The 20,337-nt window shown below is 39.5% G+C and overlaps 1 protein-coding gene across 1 annotated transcript in view; it reads left to right on the plus strand.

Annotated features, from left to right (window-relative positions):
* The window catches only part of LOC128739736 (uncharacterized), a 65,109-nt gene that overhangs the window by 34,592 nt on the left and 10,180 nt on the right, over positions 1-20,337 (plus strand). Inside the window, exon 7 of the mRNA XM_053835232.1 lies at positions 14,317-14,472. Within this exon, the coding sequence (XP_053691207.1) occupies positions 14,317-14,472 (156 nt within the window). The remainder of the gene's footprint in view (positions 1-14,316; positions 14,473-20,337) is intronic.

Here is a 20,337-nt window from a genome sequence, read left to right on the forward strand (position 1 = left end):
CTCTTGCATTTAAATCGATTGCAGTTGTGCAACTGACTTTGAGAAAAGAGAAGGATTCCACCGAGGAGGAATATATGGTAAATAAACCTTTGATTCGTTTCCATTATAGTGATTTTCATTGAGCATACCAATGCATAATTAGCTACGTGACAGAAGGGGGACCTGACTGGGAAGGAACCGGGGTAGAAGGGGTACGAGGAACGTGAGTATGAATGTATGTTCCGCTATAGCTCCGGAGCTTCTGGACTGTTCTTCATCAAACGTCGTTTGTCAAACACATGTTTTTTGACATAAAAAAATCAGCACCGGGGGGTTGACAAAAGAGGGAGACGGTCTCTTTCAAGGGAGAGAAAGGTTCAACCGGGTTAAGAGGTGCGTTTCTCTTGCATTTGGAACGATAGCAGTTGTAAAAGTTGTTTTATTTCTAAAAGGGAGAATAGGGTGGCCAATAAAATGGGGGAGGTTCAATAACGTAAAAAAGGCTTTGTTTCGATTTATAGGCATTACCGAGAAGAAGATAGATTTACAAGTAGCTGAGGTACAACATGAGAGGAACTGACAAAAGGAGTAGACATATTCAAATAAAAAAGGATTTTGTTTCTTGCATTATGTGAGTTTTCGTTACAAAAACAGATGTACATGTGGCAAAGGGGCCCCGAGTGAGATCGGGCAATCAGCTAGTTTTAAGTAAAACTTCGTATCTAATTTAACCAACAGATGAATTATGTTCCGAAGACGCGTCGATTTCTATCCCAAATAGCAAGTAAGACGGTATAACAAAGGTGGATTAAATCAGGTTTTAATTCAATTCACTCGCAAGTACGGGGTTTTCAACCTATTGAAATGACAGATTCGTTATCCTACGATTACGCCATTTTTTCAGGCCAAAACATTCTTCTAAAAGGTCGGGTATGGGCACGATAATGAGCTAGTAGAATAATAGTTGAGCATTGTGCAACGCCACGCTTCAAAATAACAAAAAAAGAATTTTAATGTTAAAGTTTCATAGGTAATCGTAAATTATTTAAGGCTCATTTATATTATATGTTTTGATGGTCTTACTTCGTCTGCTATCATCAATCATATTCATCAAAGATTAATGAGTTGTGCAGATTATCCTACTTGCTAATTATGATTGCGGTCGAAGTCAGGCCAACAAATCGGATAGTGTAAACTGGTCTTTATATGATAATGTGATATGCAACCCCCGCTTCGAAACCAGCGGTCGTAATTTAAAAATGTCACTAATGGAAAGGGAGTCATTTTCACTTATATATCCCTTTTTTATGAACTTATTGCATCCTCTTTGAAACATTAATATTCCATCTAAAATTAACTATGGTAAAGTATTTTTACCATTGTCCTGTAGTCTTCCGGACCAATTAGCACATTATTACGTTTCATCGGCTTGCAATAAATTCAATTACCGCACACCCAACACCTGCTAGCACCGCATGCAATGAACCGATCATAAATTAGTATTTCACCGGTAATATATGCTGGTAATCGAATAGCCACGCTGATACCAGCTATTTGGCTTCAATGCGCTCGCATTTACCGCGAAAGGAGAACCGACTACCCAACCATCGCGCACCACTGGGTGCGAGTCTGCATAAATTCCTCAACCCCGTGCCGTGGTAATTCAATATTGACCGAAACACAATAGGTTGGTTCTGACAATCAAACTGCGGTGCAAGAAAACTTTCACAATTGAAAACAGATCTGTCGATGCCTCTCGCGGCTGGGAGGTTGGCATAATGCTTGGGAATATAATAAAACGGGTTAATATTATAGATTTTTTTGCTACACAAAGAAAGTGAAATATTATGATAGAAAATGAAAATTTTATTGCTATCTAATCCCACACATAAACCGGTCATAATGTCAGTCACCGTGCGCCTCCATCGTCACATACTCAATTGGTGGAGAAGATTGCTTTATAACACCATTTCGACGAATTACAAATCTTGTTTCATTCTACCGATTACCATAAAAACCTGTTTGCTGAACATAAATTTGCAGATGGTTCCACCAGATAGCATATATTAACGAATCAATTTTCACCAGTTAGCCGAAACCAAACAACGAACGGTATTTTGATCAGCGTTGGCAAATATAAATCGCAAAACAAATATTTCGTTCAATTGATCGCTTCGTTTGAGCTAAAGCCATGAAATTCAAGGTTTCCAATTCAACGCGTTTCGTCTATCGTCGCACGTCCCATGCCTTTGTGACTGTGTAGCCGTTACTGGATGGACCAACCACCGTCGAACTTTTCAACTTCAACAAATCGATAAGATATTCATGGTTAGCCACTCACTGGGGTGGCGCCCATCAGAGTTGTTTTTCAGTAGTTAACTAATTAGTCAACAGCAAGGGGGCTTGACTGCCTTTCATTTGGAAAACAAAATTTATAGATCAAACGAAACCAGCTGGTTTACTATTGGCTATTTCGTTGCATCTCTGCGAACCACATACCACACTAAGCCTTGCTCGATGGTGCTAAAGTCGACAGCACGAATTCGAGCCATTTGATAATTGCTGGTTACGCTCAGCTCTTGTATCAGAATTGTGTAGAACAATATAGTAGGTATCGAATGTAGAGTTGAAAATTTTACACCCATTCGAGCATAGATAGGATAGACGGTATGAAGAATGGCACTGAATTTTGCGGTAGTACATATTGTGGTTTTTCATTTCTGAGCTGCTCTACAATCGAGAACGCTAACAAATGGTAGCTATTGTTATGGTATTGCTGCGGCAGTGAATGCTATCTTGCTTGCCAGACGGTGTAATATTTTCATCTCATTCTCGTTGCTCAACAACTCGTGTAAGACAGGATGACTATAAATGTGTGTATCATATACAAATTTTTATTTTTTGTTCTATTCGCAATCCTTACGAATGACACTAAATATGGGATAAATCTTTTCATTGTAATTTATGTGAATCCGACTATGGTACACCATATCAGGAATTTTCTAATCCACTTTAAGACCAATTCCGAGCCTAATTTAATTCCAATTTCTCTTCTGACTTCAAGTTAAGTCTAATTTTATGTCCAATATAATGTCCGATTTTAAGTCTAATTTTATGTCTAATTTAAATCCAATTTTAACTCCGATTTGAAGTCAATACCAACTTTTTACCTTTGTTATAGGGTAAGGGATCTAGTTTTCGACCCTGTGCTAGTTTTCGCACCACTGCTGAAACATTTATCAAATAGATTCCTAAGAAAAAGGTAGAGAAAAGCTATTATTTAGGATATTGTCAAGGTAACAACCTTTTGCTAGAAATTTGGCAATACCCCACCAAAATTTGCGTCTGTACGTCCAAATAATCAAGTTTTTTAAACTGGGATTGGAGTTCGAATGTTTTCTTTCCGTCTAGTGAAAACAGATACGGAATCAAAATTTCCATAAATTGTGTATATTAGGACACTAAATTCATGCAATATGTTATTATACAAAGAAAAGGCAATATTTCTGTCCAATTTTCTTTTGTTGCAGTGCCTATTTGTTTTTTATGATGTAATTAAAGACTTTTAAAAAAGCACGAAAATTGAAACGCCAAACTGTTTGTGTTCTAGATTTCGACCGGTCGAAAAAGCCTGCTGTATGCTTTCAAAGACGCTTGTTTCATTTTTCGACCTCGTTCAAAAGCCATGACAGACCTGAAAGTAATTGTATGACTTCAGGCGTTTTCCGGGATTGCATTTCAAACATTTTTCATCTATTCATTCAAAGGAGAAGGGGAATTTAAATAGTCTACAAAAAAGTTTACGGTTTAGTTAAAAATAAAAATAATACCAATGTGATATTACAGAAACGTTGCAGTTATTCTTTTGCATTGAATTCATCAATTTAAACAACCCTCGACTTTGAAAGTACATTACTTTATACTTGGGTCGAATATTAGAACACGCAAGGGTCGAAAACTAAAACAAGGCCAATGGGATATTGAATTGAAACGAGAAAATGAGTGAAAAATATACATCGTACACTTATTTTCTTTTAAATGTTAATTGAATATACATCCTTTTGTACTATTCTATCATATTTTCGAAAAAATAGCGCTATTTGGACGATATATTGCATTTCGTTAGCCATGCGTTGGTTTCATAGGTCGAATTATAGTGCCCTTACCCTACTATAACAAATGTTTAAAAATTGGTCGAAAAACACAAAGTTGATCCGGGGCCCGGAGGGCCGAGTCACATATACCAATCGATAAGGTTCGACGAATTAAGCAATGTGTGTGTGTGTGTGTGTGTGTGTGTGTGTGTGTGTGTGTGTGTGTGTGTGTGTGTGTGTGTGTGTGTGTGTGTGTGTGTGTGTGTGTGTGTGTGTGTGTGTGTGTGTGTGTGTGTGTGTGTGTGTGTGTGTGTGTGTGTGTGTGTGTGTGTGTGTGTGTGTGTGTGTGTGTGTGTGTGTGTGTGTGTGTGTGTGTGTGTGTGTGTGTGTGTGTGTGTGTGTGTGTGTGTGTGTGTGTGTGTGTGTGTGTGTGTGTGTGTGTGTGTGTGTGTGTGTGTGCGTGTATGTGTGTATGTGACGCTTGACTTTAGTCGTCTGTTTCTCGGAGATGGCTGAACCGATTCGTTTGCTATTACGCTTATTTGAAAGGTGTTATAACCTTGTAGATCACTATTGAATGGTTTTGCGGTCCGACATTTTGTTTAAAAGTTATAAGCAAAAATGTTAAAATTACGTGACATGATTTTCTTCGGAACTGCTCAACCGATTTCAACAATTTTAGTATCAAATGAAGGCTCTTGCTACTGCAAATTTTTTGGGAGAGTTTTATCGAAAACAATCAAGCGGTTCAAAAGTTATGCTTAAAAAGGTGTCAATTGGTCGAATGTTTCTCAGAGATGGCCAAACCGATTTATGCGCTATTAGTCTCATTTGGTAGGTAATATAGCCTCATAGATCACTATTGATTTGTTCTTTGATTGGACGTTTAATCTGAAAGTTATGAGCAGTCGTGTACAGCATAAAAAGAATTACAATTATTCATAACGATTTTAACCAGATAATTAAACAGATTTCAATTATCTTAGTATCAAACGAGAGGCCTTAACACTGTGAACATATCTGCCAAATTTCGTTAGAATTGGCTTTACCAATCAAAAGTTATTTGAAAAACATTGATGAAATTATTTAAGCAAACTTTACTGATATGAACCAAATAGAAAAACACGCGATCATGTGCTCTAGCACAAAAATGCTTAATTTTACAGGAAATATGTGTGTTTGAAAGAGCTTTAAAAAATGGCGTAACTTTCTACACTATTAGGGTGACCGTAAATCTACCTATTAGGGTGTTACAAATTTTTGTGTTTTTAAATGCGTCCAAAAAAGTACAGTGTCTCCACAAAAGTTGTAGAACACAATAAAATAAACAACTTTGCTGTGCATAGTAGCTATCTACCTCTTACTGGTTGCGAAGAGTAACGATTTTTTTAAAAATACAGCGAAAATTGAAAAATTGAGATATCGAAAAGCGGCTACGTCACAATTTAGATAATTAATTTTTACACGTCAAAACGAAAATCAGCCAAATCGGTCCTCTAGATACTAAGATACACGCACCGTCGCTGAAAACATATGGTTTCGAGGAAAGCGTTTAAACTATTGTAGGTACAGCATTGCACTTCCCTTCAAGCGATCCCTCAGTTTTACTGTGAATTCTCAACGAGACCTCCAACCGAAAAATACTCTGGGCTCAACATTTCTGAAGATAAAAGGCTCCCCCTTAAATATCAATTCTGCCCAAGAAAAAAATATTCTACAAATTTATCAGTATATGTATATGTATCAGTATGTGTATGTAACATGCATATGTGTTGACGATAACTACCATTACTGCCCATAAATGCATAACAGTCCCATGTGAATTTCACCACTTTTGAGATAAGCCTAGGAACGCAAAGTTTTGTGGCGTAGAAGAATTCTATTGAACAGAATTTGGAACGGATGTACGGTTCCGAAGATATGTCCGGAACAAGTTCCGGAATATATGAAACTTGAACATAGAAGCACCTTGAATCATAACAAACCCGTCATGCGACACCTCCAAGTACTCGATGATGATAACTACCATAGTGAATGTTATCAAAAAGTTTAATTATGTTCCGAAGGTGCGTCGAATTCTATCTCAAATGACAAGTGATATGGTATAACAAAGGTTCCTTTCACCAATAGGTGGATTAAATCGAGTTTTTTTTATTATAGTCACTTTAACAGCTTAGGTCATTCGTGACTTCTGCGGGGTTCGCGTCAATTCCATAACATCCCAAGCAGCTTAAGAGAAGCGCTCAGTAACGATCCAGTGACAGAATTAACAATGATCCAATTCCTAAAAGATGCAAATTTATTCAATAATATATAGCTTAGATTTAAAATGAAATGTAATCTTATACTTCAGGGGCGAACCAGCCTACGGCTGAAAACCCCATAATACAAATGCTACTACTACTACTACTACTACTTCTGCGGGGTTGGGATTTGAACCTGGGTCCTCAGCGTGACAATAATTTGAAGTGCAATTTTAAGCCCAATTTTGAGTACAATTTGAAGTTGAATTACGAATTTAAGGTCCAATTTTAAAGCCAATCCCAAGTCGAATTTAATACCCATTTCAGCTCCGATTTAAAGTCTAATTTGAAGTCCAATTTTATATCCGATGTCCAGTGTAATGTCAAGTAGAATTCAATGTCGGTCTGATTTCGAGTCTGCTTTCAAGTCCAATTTCAAGCTCAATTTGAGCTCAACACCCAATCTAATTTAATTCCAATTTTTTTTCGACTCAAAGTCCAATTGCTACTTTCAATTCAGATCCAGTTTAAAGTCTAATTTTTAGTTCAATTTCGACCCAATTTTAAACAAAACGTCAAGTCCCAATCCCAAACACTAATCTAATGTCTAATCTCAAAATCTATTTTAAATTTGATTTAATGTAAGAGTCCTAATTGATTACGTAAAAAAGATTCGCTAACCTACAATTACTTAATAATTTTCTCTCCACAACTTGATTTGAAAGGTCGGTGCCCCACCTTCTGTTTAGGTCTGGTCCCGCTAGTGCCTCCAATCCAATACAATATCATTACGGGGAGAAATGAACGTGACTGTTTTGCGAACATTTTTGACAAGGGATAAAACAAGTTGGTTTTGTTTTTCCATTCTTCACGAACAAAGCCTGCTATTTTATTAGTTTTCCTTAAACTGCAGACAAAATCAAACTAATTTTCGCAATAAAAATTAAATTAACAAAAAATCGATATAGAATTGTTATGCGAAGAGGGGCAGCATAGTTCTTACAAAACGGAAAATTTACCTATGACCGACCGGTTTCGGGAAATATGTTTGCCATCGACGGGAGTCCAACAGTGATATCGATGGCAAACATACCATCTTTTGTACTGAATTCTGTATTTATCTAAAAGAGGCTTGACCGGACAAATTACAACGATGGTATTGACTCGAGGTGCGTAATGAAGCCGCTTCTCCATGGGCAATTGAACTTGTTCCACTACCTGGTTCTAACGGGTGGCAACTAAAATTTTGGAATTTTTTACTCACGCTGTCAAAAAAAGACAAAGATACATGAAGAAGATGTGATTTACCGAAATTAAAGATACATTATCCATTGTTGAAAAACAATTAGTGTACATTTGAAAACGGTCCGTAATTGGTTGTTCGGCAAGGCTTTCGTTTGACGTCGAAACAGGAGCGTTATACTGCCGTCATGTCAACTTTGCGAATGTATCTCTTGATTCTACCAATCAACTGTTGGCAGTTCGTGGCTCTCCAGTTATTTTTGTACACCAAGGAACTCAAAATTCCGAAGAAATCTTCGATTGGGCGCACTGAGACAGATTTCTCGGGTCGTGGTTTTTGTGTAAAAATGGGATCGAATAGGTATTCAGGAATGATTGTGCTTTTTTGGCGTAATGCGATGATGCTCCTATCCGGCCAAAACACGTATAGTCTATCTGCGTGATGTTTTTGTAGAAACGGGATCAAAATTTTCTTCAAACATTCGTCTGGTGCATCTTAATTGATAGCCAAACCAGAGGGCTTGTTGTTGAAGAAACGAGAAAGAGAACGATGTCTTTCAGCATCCATAATTTTGGCTGGTCTTCCACTACCTTGCTTGCGAATAGTTGTTGGTCATCTTAGGATATGGTAAACAGTCGAAGCCGCAACATATTTGCTTTTTAAATGTTGTACCGTATACTTTTTTGTCGAGATTTTTGTGGCAGATCGTAGAAGTATACAACGCGCTCCAGAAATGCTTCTTGTTTCGACGCCCTTTTTAGCAAAACTGGGTAAGAATAAACAAAACAAACAATATTAACAAAAAGAGGAGAAAGAGGGCTAACACATACATACTCTCCAAAATTCCAAAATTTTAGTTGCCACCCGTTAGTAACGAGATTGGTGATGCAAAGCAGTAGGGAAAAACATACACACACCCTAACTTTGAGCTGAATTCTGCTTCACCGACGTTGAAGTCTCTCTCCGGGCTAATTATGAGAGTAGTACTGGCTCGAGGTATATAATGAAGCCTCTTGTCCCAGCTGGTACCAACCAGCCAAAACACAAATAACCGAATAACAAAAAGCCGAAATCCAAATGACCGAATTTCAACAACTGGCACAGACGGCCGAAAATATATTTGGCAGAATCACGAAAGACGAAAAATGAAAAGATGAATTTTCCCGGAATGCCTAATACATAACTATTCAATAAAAAAATATGAATTGGAATGTAGTTAACAAATAATTCGAAATTACACCATGGTCATTGCCGTAGCTAGAGGGGGTACCTGGAGTACCGGCCCCCTCCAGAAATTTTCCTCATTGTAATTTAAAGACCAGAAAAAATTCAGTGTATATATTCCCATTGCGTTGATGTTTGCCTTTTCTACTAGGTATCGCAAACGCGTAGTTGTTGTCATCATCTGTAGTCTAGTAGCCACCCCGGCTCATGCTGTTTTAAACAGTCGTCTCCCTTCAACTCAATCTTGGGCCACTCATCACCAATTTCCCAGTCTCAGAAGTCTCAAATCACTTTCGACTTGGTCGAGCTATCTTCGCACGTTAAGCCTCCCTGTTCCTGGTGCTGGTGTAGCTGTTGAAACGAGCTGTTTTCGTCGCACTGCCGTCCGTTATCTTTACGACATGTCCGGCCCACGGTAGCCTACTGACTTTCACCAGATGCCAATGGGAATCTCTCCAAACAGTTTCTGTAGCTCGTGATTCATTCATTTCTGCCACTCTCCGCTTTCAATTTGTACTCCGCCAAAAATTTTGTCTGCAGTGCCTTCCGCTTCCAGCAAGCGTCGCCGTGAACAGTTACCGTCCGTGTGAGGCACGTGTTTGATTTATTGAGCCTCTTTCTTTCATGTATTTAGGCTTCTACGCACTTATGTTTAACCCAATCCTCCTAGACTTCGCTTTTGTTGGACCACCCCACAGTGGTCCAAACAGCGAAATACGTGATCGTTTGATATAGCGCCGAAACGTGAAGTTTTTCGCATATAGTGTCTTTAGGAACACTTCTTGGTATATCAAGCCCCTTCTTGTGAGAGAAATCTTTGGGTGATTAATTCCCTTAAAAGTGAGATACGAAATTTATTTTCTCGTATATTCGAGATACAGGTTTAGTACTTTTGGCAAAGTTGTAGTAAATATTAATGCAAACAACTTTGTCAAAGACACTATACTTGTATCTCTTCATGGAAATTGTCTATGAAGCGTTATTTATGGACAAACCCTTCAAAACAGTTTTTAAACCCTGAGTTATTCTGGTCAACTTTTACGTGTTCATAGTGTTCTAGAATGTTGTTTATCTTGCTAAAATCAACGTTTTTGTAGAACATTATTATACGTATTTTTCTGAACTTTCGGAGAATTTGAGCATTTTTGATGAAAAATAGCACTACTTTGAGCTTAAATATTTCCCAAGGTGGCAAATGGTGAAATACGTTTCGAATCGAAATCGAAATACGTTTGCCCCAGTTTATCCGGAAAACCGTGTTCGTGCATTATCTGTCATAGCTAGTCTCGATCGACTGCATCTGATGCTGCTTTGAAATTAATAAAAATGTGGTGCATGGGCACATTGTACTCCCGATATTTCTGCAAGATTTGTCCGATGGTAAACATCTCGTCCGTAATTGGGCGGGCTCTCATGAAGCCCGTCTAGTATTTCCCTACAAAACCCTGTGCTACCGCTGACAGCCGGCGTGACTGGATCATAGTGAAATTTTTTTTGGAAGGCACCCCCTAGGCCCCCTGCAGGGAAATTATCTAGCTACGCCAATGACCATGGTAGATACCGCAAAGCAAGCTGGATAAAATTTTTCTGCACTCATTCAATACGCAGGGTCCACTTTAGTTGTTGAGGATACCATATCAAGCTACAGATCTGAAGCAGTGGTCCTTAAGGCAGTGGGTCCTTGAAGTCGTGTCCAATTTCCGAGATAAATTCGAGAGGACGCAAAGCTTTTGAGATAAATACTTCGCGGTGCGAGTTAAATGTAAGCTTAGTATATAATACAATATCAAAGTCAGTAACATTATCCATTCTTCGCAAGTCAGTCCCATTTATTTGGTAACTAAAAAGAGTCGGAGGTTTTAAGTTAAAAAGCTCATCAACTCACATTTTTCAACATTTATTATAAACCAATTTTGTTTGTACCAAACAACAAAAATATCAAGTAGAGCTTGTATCAACTTTTTCAACTTCAAGAAACAGTTTCATATCATCAGCATACATAAGTCTGCATCTGGCCAAATAGAAAATAATGGCATTGAGAAGCAGCGAGAATAGCAGCGGTTCCGTATTGCTGCCTTGCAGAACTCCAAAAACACTCGAACACAGAAACACAGAAACGACACCTCTTACACAGTACTCTACCACGCAAGTACGTGCTTAACCATTGTATCATCTGTTGATACACATGCACAGATCCGGGTAAGTTTACGCAATAATATTGCATGATCGCTTCGATCTCTCAGGTCTGTTTAAATTACATCAACCTGTTTCTTGTTCTTCATTAGTGAAATGCAGGACGGAGTAAATTCCATCATGTTCGTACAAACGGAACGACCAAACATGAACCTATACTGAGTAGTAGAACCAGTGTCGTTGTGACAATAATACATACAATCAGTTCACAATCATGGGTCACACACTATTGTGAGTCATTTAGCTTTAGCTGCTAATTTCTGTTTAAATACTCCCTAATGATTGATCAAATTGTTAGTGCTACCCATGAATAACAATTTTATCAATCAATTGGTATAATATTCACGCATTATTCGCCAGAGAAAGCTAAAATGACTCATAATTGTGTGTTACCCATGATTGTGAACTGACTGTACATCATTTGGCGTTAAGATAATAAGATACGAAAATAATGACGTTGGTTCTGTACGTTAGTAGGTACATTACAAAAGTATAACATTGCTGACAATTTTTGAAGCAGACATTATCAAACATTTTCGATTCCGAATGAGAGCAATTGGCCTCTGGAAGAACGCTTCATCATAGGTGGCACAAATTTTGAAATTTTTTTGCAATGGTTCTCTACTGAGAATTTATGAAAGTATTTGATGATAAAGTTGACAAAAAAAAGTTTGTTTCGTGAACTATGAATTTTGGAAATAAATAATGAGAAGTAAACTTGTAAATTTTAATGTGAAAAAAGATTATAAGCAGAGATTAATGTGACTAAAATTAGGCTTACTTGGCTCAAAAGCGCACAAAACTCATTTTTGTATCGTCATAGTGCTTTTAGCGGTGGTCCAACAACAGCGCTTTTTGCCTTTTGCTTACTGCTTTCTGCTTTTAATTGTGCCGTATTTTTAGCCTAGCCGAAATCTTCCTTAAGCAGAATTTATGGCAAAAAGCCAAAAAGTGATCGACACAACCATGACGACGTTCCCTTACTGAAGAGTAACACCTACGCAACACCGCTTCATCATCATGAAGTACGTATGTCGACATAATTAAACCCGTATAAATTTACTTTTTTACTTACGGTAATCTTTCTGGCTTTCCTTAGCATTTCTGATGCTTTTCCTCATTAAATTTGGTTCGCCATCATTCGAGTTGCTGTGCACTGACGTGTTCCACAACCCACCGTTCATTCCAAGATAAGCTTTCGAAAAAACGATGAACAAAGCCAATAAAGTTCTTCATGTGGCTGACAGCGCTTCTAACGTTAGATGATGATATCTATTGTTAGGTGAAAGCTTACGCTGCTGACAATTTTAGATACGCATATTTTCAACTTCAAGCAGATCAAGAAGAAGTAATGCAAAATACTGTCATCAAACAGTAGGTGTACCACATCCCACAATGAGGGAGAGAAAATCGCATACTTATTTATTCGCAGTCCTGCGAGAAATACCCAAGAGCTTTTGTTTTTGTCAAAGCTTGTCATCGCGTTAAATACAACCGTTTACCTTCTCTATCGAATTGCTTCCAGGCAGTTGCAGTGACTTTACCATTCTTTGCTCATTGCTCGGAAGATGCTCTAGTAAACCATTATCAACCCGGAACCGACCGTTCGCGTGGCGGCTTTGAAATTATATGAAAAGAAGATTTATTTCTTCTATCATGTACCTTGAGGCTAACTGAAATAGCAGCCAACCCCATTTGGTGTGCTTTTTGTCCTATCATTTTCTACTCCTCCTCCTCCTCCTCCTCCTACACAACAATAACATCCACCCAAAGACAACGGTCAAAGTCATAGTGTAGCGGCTTTCACGTCGGTTGCAATTTCTTTTATAACGAGCCACGGGTGATCCACAAAGCATGACCTGAAATATTTACCTTCTACGTAGCTTTCTTCACGTCACTCCGCCTGGCTTTGCAGAAGAGTTTGCTGAAATATAAATTTAACGCTATTCCCCCGTTGGTTCTGCAGGATGTGTGTGGGCTAAGTTTGAAAGAAAAAAAAATAAACAGATCATTGTTATCCTCTTGAACGCATGCCGGCCACGACGACGACGACCCTAATTCCAAGAAATTGGAAGCTAAAAGTTGCTTCCGCTAGACCGGAAACAACAGCCGCCGTTTTCATATTTGCCGCGCGAATTAACTGGGTAGTTTTGAAGCATGATTACACCTTTTTGGTAGGGTTGCTTTTGTGCTAGCTCTCAGACATATCCGGTGTATTTCAGTGAGTCCTTCACCCTCTACGGTCCGCTTCAGCAGGAAAAAATATTTGTAGGCTTTTTATCGTTATATTTATTCCCGTTCATAAAAGCGGAAAATTTCCTGTTTATTGTTGTATCTGCTAGGTAAAATAAAACAGTTGCCTGTTTTTAGACGTATTAGTGAAAATTTCTAGTCATAATTTTTTGTAGCTTAACACACGTCGTAATTATGTCCGACTGTAATTTAACATAAGACGCAAAAAACAGAACAAACCAGGCTCAGAAAAAAATCTCGCAGCACAAAACAAATTCTCCCGCAGCATCTCTGACGCATCAGTCTCCTCCAGTCGAAGCTAATATGCCCTCATCCGAGAGTTTATTTTAGGATCCGACGTCGTAAAACACAGTCGAGCAACTTCATAAGCCGCTACGCTTAACATAATTCCCAGCAAACACCGCTGACACCGCGGGCAGCTCGGTTTGCTCTTTCCACTGCGCCTGCAGCGGAATTGATGACATTTTAATAATGCAAAACCGGTGCTCACTGAGCCGTCCGATAGGATCAACCAATCGCAAACAGGCGAAGCAACCGTACCCGAAAGGGTTGTACAGTGTGGTAGCGAGCGACAATAAAGAGCAGGAAAAAGCACAAAGAGCAACAATCACCAGTCGGTAGTACACGATTGAAAACACTCCGGCGGCTGCTGCTTTAATTGAAAGGAAACTTAAGCTTTAATTATTACTTAGCTTTCATCTTGTCGCTTTCAAACGCTTGATTCGTTAGGGTTTGATAAGGACTGCATTCTTAATTTAAATTTAAAAGATAAACGCTGCTATATTATGTGCTAATAGTTTAATTAGAACATTTATTCTGAAGTAGGTTTCATTCATATAAGTTTACTCATTTGTAATTATACATCAGCACCAGAGGATACATACTTTTCATAACGATCTTCAACCCTTACCTTGCCGTAAGACGTAGTCCTACCTTCGAACCATTACGTACCAAAAACCATAAAATACTGACTTGTTAGAATAATAATGAATATGACAATGGGGATATTAACAAATCACAGTAAATAAAATTTAGAATCAAACTCAGCTTACACATATTTAAACAGATCAATTTTTTCCTCTTCAAGGGACCTCAGGTATCGGTGGACAAACCATTTCTCTGGGCTGACGGACGAGTAAATCTGAAAGCATCACTAAACAAGGCAGCATTTGTGCACGGTGAAAACGTTACTGTTACGCTCGACATCAAAAACGATAGCCGAAAAGTGGTGAGGAAAATACGGGTAAGTTATATACATCTTGTTGAAAGAAACGCCGCCGCCATCGCTGCTGGCAGAGCACATCCGGTCCATGCCGCATTCACTGTCACCGCAATGAAGACACAATCTCAAACACATATAATTATTTTATAACTAGTATAATTTAAAACAAATTTAACTTATGAGCAAAGCTCGTTCAAATACGTGTCATTATTATTTGATAAGATGAGACTGGTTCAGTAAGATTTTTATCGTTTTTGCGGTTACCAAAAAATGATGCACTAGATCAGCGTTTCTCAAATGGGGGCTCTCCAAAACTATAGTTCGCAGCAAAATACTACAAGAACCAAAAAAGATTGAGAACTACTGCACTAGATTATTTGTACAACAAAAATATACAACTATTTTAACTCGCAAACTGTTTTATATCACTGGGAGATTTTTTCAACTAAATATAATGACTGAACTTTCTTCACGTACAAACGTTTTTTTCCGGATTGAACACTTTAGAACCCGGACAGTTCATCAAATTATTAACTAACTTACTACCCGAATAATAACACTGGTAGTACTGGCTCGGATTGATCGAATTGACGAATAAGCCTTCCTTGGGACACTGGAAAACACAGCGTGTTCCATCGAAATATGCCCCATCACTACACTTTAGCATAATCATTGTGGTGCTGCCGGTTACACTACTGGTGAAACAGAACGCATAAAAGATAGTATTCGCACCATAAACAGAGTACAGAGAGCTTCGCGAGCACTCGATAGTCGTACATTTGAATGGCCCAACGATTCTTCTGCAGGGGAAAATATTCGCCTTGTACGCTTCGTAGTAGAAGGTATAGCCGGGAGGACACTCCTGTACCCAGGAATAGACGTCCGACGGATAATTGCAGTAATGGTAGCGACGACAATCGTGTGGGTCTGGAAACAATCCAAGTGCAGTGCACATGATCGCGCCCTCGTCAGGCTGCGGTGGAATTGGGGTAGTCGTGATAATGAGTTCCGTAGAAGTGGTTGGAACTACTGTAGTTAGTGTTTCGGTAGTAGCCTCGGATGCATCCGTCGTTGTAGTTATTAATGAACCTGTGTCTTGTGTTGTAGGCTCAGACGGAATATCTTCTGTGGTTGCTGGATTTGAAGTACTCTCGGAGGTATCAGTGGTTGTTATTTCTTCTGTGGTTGTTGGCTTCGAAGTACTCTCGGAGGTATCAGTGGTTGTTATTTCTTCTGTGGTTGTTGGATTCGAAGTACTCTCGGAGGTATCAGTGGTTGTTATTTCTTCTGTGGTTGTTGGATTCGAAGTACTCTCGGAGGTATCAGTGGTTGTTGGATTCGAAGTAGTCTCGGAGGTATCAGTGGTTGTTATTTCTGAATTTGTAACTCCAGTTGTTGACTCTGACGAAACTTCCTCTGTGGTTGTTGGATTCGAAGTACTCTCGGAGGTATCAGTGGTTGTTATTTCTTCTGTGGTTGTTGGATTCGAAGTACTTTCGGAGGTGTCAGTGGTTGTTATTTCTTCTGTGGTTGTTGGATTCGAAGTACTCTTGGAGGTGTCAGTGGTTGTTATTTCTTCTGTGGTTGTTGGATTCGAAGTACTCTCGGAGGTTTCAGTGGTTGTTATTTCAGCTGTGGTTGTTGGATTCGAAGTAGTCTCGGAGGTGTCAGTGGTTGTTATTTCTTCTGTGGTTGTTGGGTTCGAAGTACTCTCGGAGGTATCAGTGGTTGTTATTTCTTCTGTGGTTGTTATTTCTTCTGTGGTTGTTGGATTCGAAGTAGTCTCGGAGGTATCAGTGGTTGTTATTTCTGAATTTGTAACTCCAGTTGTTGACTCTGACGAAACTTCCTCTATGGTTGTTGGATTCGAAGTACTCTCGGAGGTATCAGTGCTTGTCATTTCTTCTGTGGTTGTTGGATTCGAAGTACTCTCGGAGGTTTCAGTGGTTGTTATTTCAGCTGTGGTTGTTGGATTCGAAGTAGTCTCGGAGGTATCAGTGGTTGTTATTTCTTCTGTGGTTGCTGGCTTCAAAGTACTCTCGGAGGTATCAGTGGTTGTTATTTCTTCTGTGGTTGTTGGATTCGAAGTACTCTCGGAGGTATCAGTGGTTGTTGGATTCGAAGTACTTTCGGAGGTGTCAGTGGTTGTTATTTCTTCTGTGGTTGTTGGATTCGAAGTACTTTCGGAGGTTTCAGTGGTTGTTATTTCTGAATTTGTAACTCCAGTTGTTGACTCTGACGAAACTTCCTCTATGGTTGTTGGATTCGAAGTACTCTCGGAGGTATCAGTGCTTGTCATTTCTTCTGTGGTTGTTGGATTCGAAGTACTCTCGGAGGTTTCAGTGGTTGTTATTTCAGCTGTGGTTGTTGGATTCGAAGTAGTCTCGGAGATATCAGTGGTTGTTATTTCTTCTGTGGTTGTTGGCTTCGAAGTACTCTCGGAGGTGTCAGTGGTTGTTATTTCTTCTGTGGTTGTTGGATTCGAAGTACTCTCGGAGGTATCAGTGGTTGTTGGATTCGAAGTAGTCTCGGAGGTATCAGTGGTTGTTATTTCTGAATTTGTAACTCCAGTTGTTGACTCTGACGAAACTTCCTCTGTGGTTGTTGGATTCGAAGTACTCTCGGAGGTATCAGTGGTTGTTATTTCTTCTGTGGTTGTTATTTCTTCTGTGGTTGTTGGGTTCGAAGTAGTCTCGGAGGTATCAGTGGTTGTTATTTCTGAATTTGTAACTCCAGTTGTTGACTCTGACGAAACTTCCTCTGTGGTTGTTGGATTCGAAGTACTCTCGGAGGTATCAGTGGTTGTTATTTCTTCTGTGGTTGTTGGATTCGAAGTACTCTCGGAGGTTTCAGTGGTTGTTATTTCATTTGTGGTTGTTGGATTCGAAGTAGTCTCGGAGGTATCAGTGGTTGTTATTTCTTCTGTGGTTGTTGGATTCGAAGTACTCTCGGAGGTATCAGTGGTTGTTATGTCATCTGTGGTTGTTGGATTCGAAGTACTTTCGGAGGTGTCAGTGGTTGTTATTTCTTCTGTGGTTGTTGGATTCGAAGTACTTTCGGAGGTTTCAGTGGTTGTTATTTCTGAATTTGTAACTCCAGTTGTTGACTCTGACGAAACTTCCTCTATGGTTGTTGGATTCGAAGTACTCTCGGAGGTATCAGTGGTTGTTATTTCTTCTGTGGTTGTTGGATTCGAAGTACTTTCGGAGGTGTCAGTGGTTGTTATTTCTTCTGTGGTTGTTGGATTCGAAGTACTCTTGGAGGTGTCAGTGGTTGTTATTTCTTCTGTGGTTGTTGGATTCGAAGTACTCTCGGAGGTTTCAGTGGTTGTTATTTCAGCTGTGGTTGTTGGATTCGAAGTAGTCTCGGAGGTGTCAGTGGTTGTTATTTCTTCTGTGGTTGTTGGGTTCGAAGTACTCTCGGAGGTATCAGTGGTTGTTATTTCTTCTGTGGTTGTTGGATTCGAAGTAGTCTCGGAGGTGTCAGTGGTTGTTATTTCTTCTGTGGTTGTTGGATTCGAAGTACTTTCGGAGGTTTCAGTGGTTGTTATTTCTGAATTTGTAACTCCAGTTGTTGACTCTGACGAAACTTCCTCTATGGTTGTTGGATTCGAAGTACTCTCGGAGGTATCAGTGCTTGTCATTTCTTCTGTGGTTGTTGGATTCGAAGTACTCTCGGAGGTTTCAGTGGTTGTTATTTCAGCTGTGGTTGTTGGATTCGAAGTAGTCTCGGAGATATCAGTGGTTGTTATTTCTTCTGTGGTTGTTGGCTTCGAAGTACTCTCGGAGGTGTCAGTGGTTGTTATTTCTTCTGTGGTTGTTGGATTCGAAGTACTCTCGGAGGTATCAGTGGTTGTTGGATTCGAAGTAGTCTCGGAGGTATCAGTGGTTGTTATTTCTGAATTTGTAACTCCAGTTGTTGACTCTGACGAAACTTCCTCTGTGGTTGTTGGATTCGAAGTACTCTCGGAGGTATCAGTGGTTGTTATTTCTTCTGTGGTTGTTATTTCTTCTGTGGTTGTTTGGTTCGAAGTAGTCTCGGAGGTATCAGTGGTTGTTATTTCTGAATTTGTAACTCCAGTTGTTGACTCTGACGAAACTTCCTCTGTGGTTGTTGGATTCGAAGTACTCTCGGAGGTATCAGTGGTTGTTATTTCTTCTGTGGTTGTTGGATTCGAAGTACTCTCGGAGGTTTCAGTGGTTGTTATTTCATTTGTGGTTGTTGGATTCGAAGTAGTCTCGGAGGTATCAGTGGTTGTTATTTCTTCTGTGGTTGTTGGATTCGAAGTACTCTCGGAGGTATCAGTGGTTGTTATGTCATCTGTGGTTGTTGGATTCGAAGTACTTTCGGAGGTGTCAGTGGTTGTTATTTCTTCTGTGGTTGTTGGATTCGAAGTACTTTCGGAGGTTTCAGTGGTTGTTATTTCTGAATTTGTAACTCCAGTTGTTGACTCTGACGAAACTTCCTCTATGGTTGTTGGATTCGAAGTACTCTCGGAGGTATCAGTGGTTGTTATTTCTTCTGTGGTTGTTGGATTCAAAGTACTCTCGGAGGTTTCAGTGGTTGTTATTTCATTTGTGGTTGTTGGATTCGAAGTAGTCTCGGAGGTATCAGTGGTTGTTGTTTCTTCTGTGGTTGTTGGATTCGAAGTACTCTCGGAGGTATCAGTGCTTGTCATTTCTTCTGTGGTTGTTGGATTCGAAGTACTTTCGGAGGTGTCAGTGGTTGTTATTTCTACTGTGGTTGTTGGATTCGAAGTACTTTCGGAGGTGTCAGTGGTTGTTATTTCTTCTGTGGTTGTTATTTCTTCTGTGGTTGTTGGATTCGAAGTACTCTCGGAGGTATCAGTGGTTGTTATTTCTTCTGTGGTTGTTATTTCTTCTGTGGTTGTTGGATTCGAAGTACTCTCGGAGGTATCAGTGGTTGTTATTTCTGAATTTGTAACTCCAGTTGTTGACTCTGACGAAACTTCCTCTGTGGTTGTTGGATTCGAAGTACTCTGGGAGGTATCAGTGGTTGTTATTTCTTCTGTGGTTGTTGGATTCAAAGTACTCTCGGAGGTATCAGTGGTTGTTATTTCATCTGTGGTTGTTGGATTCGAAGTACTCTCGGAGGTGTCAGTGGTTGTTATTTCTTCTGTGGTTGTTGGATTCGAAGTACTCTCGGAGGTTTCAGTGGTTGTTATTTCATTTGTGGTTGTTGGATTCGAAGTAGTCTCGGAGGTATCAGTGGTTGTTATTTCATCTGTGGTTGTTATTTCTTCTGTGGTTGTTGGATTCGAAGTAGTCTCGTAGGTATCAGTGGTTGTTATTACTGAATTTGTAACTCCAGCTGTTGACTCGGACGAAACTTCCTCTGTGGTTGTTGGATTCGAAGTACTCTCGGAGGTATCAGTGGTTGTTATTTCTTCTGTGATTGTTGGATTCGAAGTAGTCTCGGAGGTACCAGTGGTTGTTATTTCTGAATTTGTAACTCCAGTTGTTGACTCTGACGAAACTTCCTCTGTTGTTGTTGGGTTCGAAGTACTCTCGGAGTTGTCAGTGGTTGTTATTTCTTCTGTGGTTGTTGGATTCGAAGTACTCTCGGAGATATCAGTAGTTGTTATTTCATCTGTGGTTGTTGGATTCGAAGTACTCTCGGAGGTATCAGTGGTTGTTATTTCTGAATTTGTAACTCCAGTTGTTGGCTCTGACGAAACTTCCTCTGTGGTTGTTGGATTCGAAGTACTCTCGGAGGTTTCAGTGGTTGTTATTTCTTCTGTGGTTGTTGGATTCGAAGTACTCTCGGAGGTATCAGTGGTTGTTATTTCATCTGTGGCTGTTATTTCTTCTATGGTTGTTGGATTCGAAGTAGTCTCGGAGGTATCAGTGATTGTTATTTCTGAAT

The sequence above is a fragment of the Sabethes cyaneus genome, chromosome 3 (assembly GCF_943734655.1).
Source record: "Sabethes cyaneus chromosome 3, idSabCyanKW18_F2, whole genome shotgun sequence".
NCBI lineage: Eukaryota > Metazoa > Arthropoda > Insecta > Diptera > Culicidae > Sabethes > Sabethes cyaneus.